General features: G+C 38.8%; 1 protein-coding gene across 1 annotated transcript; it reads left to right on the plus strand.

The window, feature by feature from the left end:
• Positions 1–3,290: 3,290 nt before the first annotated feature.
• On the plus strand, positions 3,291–7,658 carry LOC115207931 (homeobox protein Hox-C8a). Its single transcript, XM_029775527.1, has 2 exons — positions 3,291–4,606; positions 5,221–7,658. Exons 1-2 carry the CDS (start codon positions 4,171–4,173, stop codon positions 5,547–5,549), a joined length of 765 nt encoding a protein of 254 aa, XP_029631387.1. The 5' UTR covers positions 3,291–4,170; the 3' UTR covers positions 5,550–7,658.

Below are 7,658 nucleotides of genomic sequence, written 5' to 3' on the forward strand. Positions count from 1 at the left end.
TTACCTTGATCAGAAATATTAACACATGCAAAAATGACATTGGGAGATGGCAGTGTTCAAGACGCAGTAAATTCTTGTTAGATATACTGGCCACGTCTTATTGAAAGCAGCTGTGACGTTTAACTCATTATTCTTCCTTTTCTATTTCCTTTCATAATGCACGTTTCCTGACCACTTCCCGCCTCCACTTTGTTTCTGCAATATGAATGGTTCTGGAAGAAAAATGAGGTGACATTTGAGGCCCTGTGTAAACTCATTGCTCAGAAAGCATCACGTTGCTTCCTTTATACGTGTTATCCATTCATAACCATTTCAGATTATTGCAACCATTTCAACGAATAGCTTTTAGGTTGACATTCTGGCACTGAAATGTTTTCTGGAGTGCACACGTCCGTATCTGTCTAAACCTGGCTAGATTTCTAATTGGTGATCAGTTAACAAAACTTGCCACCTGGTATAACTTCATTATTGTGACTCAGGTATAATAAAGGCCTATTTTCTAGGTCAGAGTGCACTGAGAGTGAATTTCGCGCAACCACGTTGGATGGGCCTATCTCAATGTAGGGCTTTAGTCCGTGCTTCATTTCAAACAAGGTGTAGGCTAGTTTACAACAAAGGTTGTTAGATCTTGGACCACGTGAGTTGTTTTATTGGACTCCACAATAGTTTAATCAAAATGTTGGCTATATGAGTGTTGTTGTCACATCACAAATCTTGAACATAGGGCCTACACATCGATGACATTTCGAATAATTTTCGCAATAGGGCAATGCGTCATGCAAACTGTCGGTCATTGATTCGAGGCTATTGTGGCTGAGTTGGCGCTCTATGTTGCAGTTTAGATGGGTAATAATGGTCATGTGTCGTGGGTATGTGAGACATATAACCCACAACAAACGTCGACAGATTTGCTAACACCCTTTGTCATGATGCTATTTTTGGACACATTGGACACCACGCTAATTTGCCAGTCATATTTTGGGTTCTATCAATTCATTTGAGAGGATGTGTGAAGTATCTTGTCTGGCGTTTATTTTTCCTTCTTGGTCGCTTTACTAAATTGGCTTTCCTTTTAAAAAAGTACCACAAACAATACTGACAGCATGCAGAGATTATAGAGCCTAGTATAGTTGGACATTTCCATCGCGGAGCGCAGGGTTTTACGACCCTGCTTCGTGCAGCACTGTTTGTCTCGAATGTAATCTAACAAAGCAAACCTGGCAGAGCTGGCTAGACGTCTGGAGTAAATTACTTTATTGTTCTTATTTGAGGATACGGTGTGCTCGTTTTAAAGGAGGCTTATTGCACTTGTTTTTGTCTACTGCAAACGTGACTCCCGCTCGCTTTATTTTTCCACTCTGCATGTGGCACAGGGGGAAAGAGCAACACATGAAAGGGCCCAAATTACACTTCCTTTAGTCCAAATCTAGCACAGCGCACCAATATTCTGGTTGAACCCTGCACTGTCCCCGGTCTAATGGACATTTCCGTTAATCTGAAATAGCTTCGATTGAATTCAACACGTACCCATCTGTTTATGACTTTGGCCTGTATATGACTTCTGTATAGCCTATACATGTCCACCATACCATCATTTCTAGTTTTGCTATGACCATATGCCAACAATTATGAAGGCCGCTATGACTTATATAAATGTTATGCTCATTGCTCGTTATTAAATGGTTATTATTTCTACTTTCACTATTAGCCTATAGGATTGGTATCTTTAGAAGAAGTTAGCAAATAGCAAGCTACCAGCAGTAGCAATAGGCCCATTTGTGGTAGAATCATTCTATTGACATGATTCATACTGGCATATACTGTAATTATATCCAATCTTCCGCTATCATAATACAGCCTACCATACAGCACCACCAATAGTATGATAACCTAATAAATGATAATAAAAATAATGATGATGATGATGGTGAAGTTTATAATAATAATAATAATAATAAAAAATAAAACATACATTTTTTAAAGAAAGTTTCAGCAATGATTTCGTTTTTCTGTCTTAGTTTTTTTTTTGTCTAAATGTCAATTCAATTGTATTTCCTATATACAGTATTATTGTGTCCATTCCCATTTTGTTTTCATTCGGATGAAGGCCATTGACTTTCGAAATGTCATGATTTTAACTTAGATTAGATAAATAAAGCATAAATAAAGAATTAGATCAATAAAGCATCAATATTTTAATTGTGAGCGAGAGTTGCACCTATTCCTTCCAAATTGTCTAAATGTCAAGAAATTATTGTGAATCATAGTGTAATCATGCCAGGTTGAAATAGAATTGCAATGTACTACTACTAGACAGACTCAACATTAATCCTAACCCAAACATTGAAGAAAGAGTAGGCCTATAATTATAAAAGTTGAGGGCACGAAATAAAATGTGTACTTTTCAAGAAAGCGAAGAGACTGAATCTTCTGCCAAATGTGTAGGGTTAGCCTTCACGAAATCATTCTCTCATGGCTACGTGAAATACTGTTGGCCTACCACTAGTCCAGTTGGTGTAGTACAACACACCAAAAAGCCACTGGATGTCGCTGTTGACTAAGTATTGAAAATGTTCGAGCCCGTGTAGCCTGTTCACCTTGTGTATCGGAAGCTGTGGGGGACTTGGAGGTAGATGGTGTCCTTACAGACTAGACCAATGGTTAGGCATACTAGTCAAAAATGTAGAGGTGAACAACCAATGAATAAAATTGAACAATCAACAGGGCCCGTTTTTTTTCAATAGCCTACTTTTTATTAATAGTCTATGCGTAACTTTTAAGGAGAATAAGTATCTTTCTTCACTACACTATGGGCAGTAGTTATCTGAGATATGCCAATTTTTTTTCTTCTTTAAAAAAAAAAGATCGATAGCCCAATTTATCTAGCCTATGTCTTACTACGCTCATGTATCTGTCTGCCTCTATCTCCTTTCATCTTGGTGTATTATTATGAAGAACAATTATTTTAGTTATAACTGATTCATTCTGTTGTATCGATATGTTTTATGGATAGCCAATAGGTTTAGTGTTGAGTAGCCTAAGATACACCTGCTATGGCCTCAAAGAACACCAGAACATCTCGGCCTAACTTAATGTCTAATGTGTCGTCTTTGTTATTGTAAACATATTGTAATATTTCTATTATGTTTGCTTTAATGAAAGACAAAATAATTAAACCAAACACATGTATTTAACTAAATTTTCATGAATAATTGTGTAAGTCATGTACAATAATACAATAATAATAACACATCAATGGCATCAACAACTATTAAAGCATTATAAAATAATTCTGGCAATAGAAAAACCATATAAACAAAACATTTACGCTGTGTTATTAGCGAATTCAATTTTGCTACGTGTTAACCCTTTCAACTCAAATATTTTACTTTCAATAGGCTATAGGCTACAATAGCGTTTCTGAATTCCACTGCCACTGGGTGTGCGGATGTAGGCTGTGTGCGCGCACGTGTGTGCGTGAATGTAAATTATTTACGCAATGCATAAACACTGCCTTAGCAGTCAGAATAGTTTTTTTTAATCACTTTCTTAAAGAGCAATAAAGGTAGGCCTATAAACTAGAGAGGAATGTCTAGATTTCCATTTGTTGTGCTTATAAGTGTACCACTACTCTTTCAAATAGACAATGCATAGCCTATAAGACCAAACAAAAGGATAGTTTACATATAGGCCTAGTCTAGGCTACAGAAAATGTTTTTTTTCTTGTTCTTTAAAGCAAAATGCACAGACCCTTCCTGCTAGTCCGCTTCAAGGTATAGACGAGCACGCCGTGAGAATGGGAGGGGGTTGACGGTTGGTGCGGAGAGAGGTGGGGAGGGGGGGGGGTCAAAAACGCTTGTGACTGTGTGTCGGAGGGGCTAGCCAACTTTAGCTATAGCACACATCAACCATTCACGGCATAAGAAGCTGATTTGAAGCTGCAAAAGGAAAAAGCAAGAAAAAGCAAAGCACTTCCATTGGTAGCAGGGCAGTGCTGGAACAGAGGGCTGGTGAATAAGGAAACAGGCTTTATTATCTTATTCGTTAAACCTGTCTCTATGATTTTGTGGTTTCGTTCGTTTTATGTATTGGGTTTGGAACAGGACTAAGGCAGTAATTGGAATGGTCGTAAACCAAGTTCTTCAGCTGTAACATTGTGAATAGAAAAACATGAGCTCCTATTTTGTGAACCCTCTCTTTTCCAAGTACAAAGGCGGCGAAACGTTGGAACCAACGTACTATGACTGCAGGTTCCCTCAAAGCGTCACCCGGAGCCACGCGCTGGTGTACGGTGCGGGAGCGGCGGCGCCAGGCTTTCAGCACCCGCCCCATCACGTCCAAGACTTCTTCCACAATGGGACGCCGGGGATCTCCACACCAGGCTTCCAGCAGAATCCATGCGCCTTGGCTTGCCATGGAGATGCCACAAAATTTTATGGATACGAAGCCCTTCCGAGACAAACGCTTTATGGCACCCAACAAGAGTCGAGCGTGGCGCAATACCCAGACTGTAAATCGTCAAATGGCACTAACCTCGGAGAAGGACAAGGCCACCTAAATCAAAACCCGTCTCCTAGTCTCATGTTTCCATGGATGAGACCGCACGGTTAGTAGGCTACGTTTTAATATGCTCTTGTCTGGTTATGTTGTTGTACTTTTCATGGCATGTAGCCTACATCTGCTAACGTATGATTACGTTTTCGGATCATCACTTATCACTCAGTAGAACTTCATCCGTTAACCGTGGCGCAATGATTCAAAAATGCCATTTCATCTGAGCCAGTGCTGTGCCATTCACCGCGGCTCGGTTAATCGCTAGTAGCAGATTAGAAAATGAGCAGAGATGAATAACAACAGTAAAAACGAATTCAGTGAAATTTCAGCAGAAGCACTTGGAATGGCGTTTATCTTCACATGAATCCCTACAGCTATCCAACGGTAGAGGCTTGGCAATAGTCTTGGAATGTACTGTAAACATAAGGTCACCACTATACAGTGGTATGGTTGAATGTGGATGTCACCAACCTCGAGCAGATTTCAAACAAGAATAGTTCTCCGAACTACCTCCGGCACACACACACACACACACACACACACACACACACACACACCAATCAATCTTTTGTAAAAAAAATAAATATATAATAGCAGTGTAAACTAATAGCATACAGGTCTTGCAACGATTCCTGCTTAATTGTAAGTGCTATTTCCATTCTATAGCCCCCGGAAGACGCAGTGGCCGACAGACCTACAGTCGATACCAAACACTTGAGTTGGAGAAGGAATTTCTCTTCAACCCTTACCTCACCCGTAAGCGTCGGATCGAGGTGTCTCACGCTTTAGGGCTGACGGAGCGGCAGGTGAAGATTTGGTTCCAAAACCGACGGATGAAATGGAAAAAGGAGAACAACAAAGACAAATTTCCGGGCCAAAGAGGAGAGATGGAGGCGGAGGGCGAGGCAGAGGGCGAAGATGAAGGCAACGATGACGGTGAAGGAGAAGAAGGAGACAAAAAGGAAACTGGAGAAGAAGAGGACACAAAAGAGTGATTTGAATTGCTCTTTTTTTATGATTACATGGCTTAAAGTTGAAGATGGTAGAGAGAGAGAGAGAGAGAGAGGCCCAGAAAATTGAATTGAGAGAGAGAGAGAGATTACATTTTATGATCACCGTTTTATTGAGTTAACAAGTAAGACAAATCCTTTGAAGACACATTTAAAACATAAAAACATATATTCCACAATACTGACGACGGATCAGCTTTAGAGATATTGCCATGTATGCCTGCACATGGGCTATTGTAGGCAGCTTATTATGCTTACTCAATCATAATGCTCTAAATCACAACTGGGCACATCATTGCGCACATGTTGTCACACATCATGAAACACATAGAGGCAAAAATTACAGACATTAGCCTAGTCGCAAAATAGAACTCAATTGATTCAACTTTAAATTGATTTCTGTATGATTGAAATAGCCTATATAGGCTAATCTAGCCTATTGATATTTTAATGCAGTCATCTTAGTTTTCATTTTAAGCGAAATGTTATCCTTCCCTTGTTTGTAACAATTGCAAATACTTTGGCAACTTTGTATTTGTAGTCAACTTCATTCTGAAGTTAACAACAGTTACAGTCAGACAGATAGACTAAACATCTTGATTTCATGTTTAGCGGAGATCTTCTGTGAATAAAGTTACGCGGAAGGGCAAAAAAAGCGTTTAACGATGCACTTTGGCTGCTCTATGAGTGGTCTGGATCACTTCTATATGTACGAAGGTTGTTAAGAGCCACGATACTAACGAAGGCTCCTGGAAACACCTCGGCTACTAAAGAAACATCATATGAAGGTTCTAATGATGATCTTAACGCTACGAAGGCTCTGGGAAACGATGCCCAGCTCTGTTTTGCAGAAAATATCTCTCTTTAGGAGGATAATCACTGCTTATAATATCTAGATTAAAACGATGCAAAGGCCCACATAACACAGAGAAAAAGCACTAGCAAAACACTTATATGGTCCACAGAATGTACAAGCGGATGGCTAGAAATGTTTCAATGTTCAATCAATGTTGTCGTTCGAGGAAAAGGGTTGATTATTAATACACATTCTTTGTACTTTTTGTGTTTTGTTTTTCCTCCAAAGTATTATTTATGTGGATTTGTATGTTTATTGGGGTGATGGGAGTTTTTTTATTGGCCACTGTCAATTCCACATTTGGAGTCATGAGTAGTCTCTAGAATGTGGGAAATTGCAATATGGATTATTGGTTAGAAGGTACATTTCATAAGGGATATTTCATATTATTGTCTCAAATATACTAGTGTGTGTATTGTAATGCATTTTTTAAAAACATTGTGAGCGCTGAGCTTTTGATTGCAACTGCCCGGGCCTATTCTATCCGATAGGCCAATCAAAAACAAAACAAATAAGAAATTCTCCATATATTGACTATTTATTGATCCTTTACCTAATTTAGATAAATCAAAGATTCTAATCATATAAGGCAGCAATAACTTACGCTTATGTGATTATTAGCCTACTGCTGATTTGAATATCGGGAAATAAGCCTTTACTGCCTGAATAGGACGCACTTGGAGGTAATGTTCAAATCTACCAAGAAAGCGGTATTGTCATTAAAATTGTTGATCTATACATTTTTACGAAAGTGACAAGGCAGTCCAAGGACAGGCCTATAGCTATAACACATGTATTGCATTTGATTGCATGATACTTATGGTGCTACTTGTGCCGGTACAGTTCTAGGCCTATATTGATATATCTTTGAAACAAGTGTCTCTGCGTCATACTAGCTAGTCAGCCATTGGACTTTGTCACAAACATTGGTGTCCCAACAACTTAAACTGCCTAAAGTCGCCTAATGCACATTTATTTAACCAACAGCCTATGTTATAATTGAACGAGGAATTGTACTTCTTCGAATAATTCATCAACTTTTAAACATTATTACATAATTGTGATAATCCAATAGACTCGTTTTTGTATTGCACTGATTATGACCTCTATGTATGTCTTCGTATATCTTGTTGTATTAATAAGCTTGATTTCTATTGTTTTGAGTTAAAGGAGGGATGTTGGTTCTGAATGCACACACCCTTGACATTGACTTGTTGAAATAAATGGCAAAACCTGAA

Source organism: Salmo trutta, chromosome 14 (assembly GCF_901001165.1).
Source record: "Salmo trutta chromosome 14, fSalTru1.1, whole genome shotgun sequence".
In the NCBI taxonomy this organism is placed as follows: Eukaryota; Metazoa; Chordata; class Actinopteri; order Salmoniformes; family Salmonidae; genus Salmo; species Salmo trutta.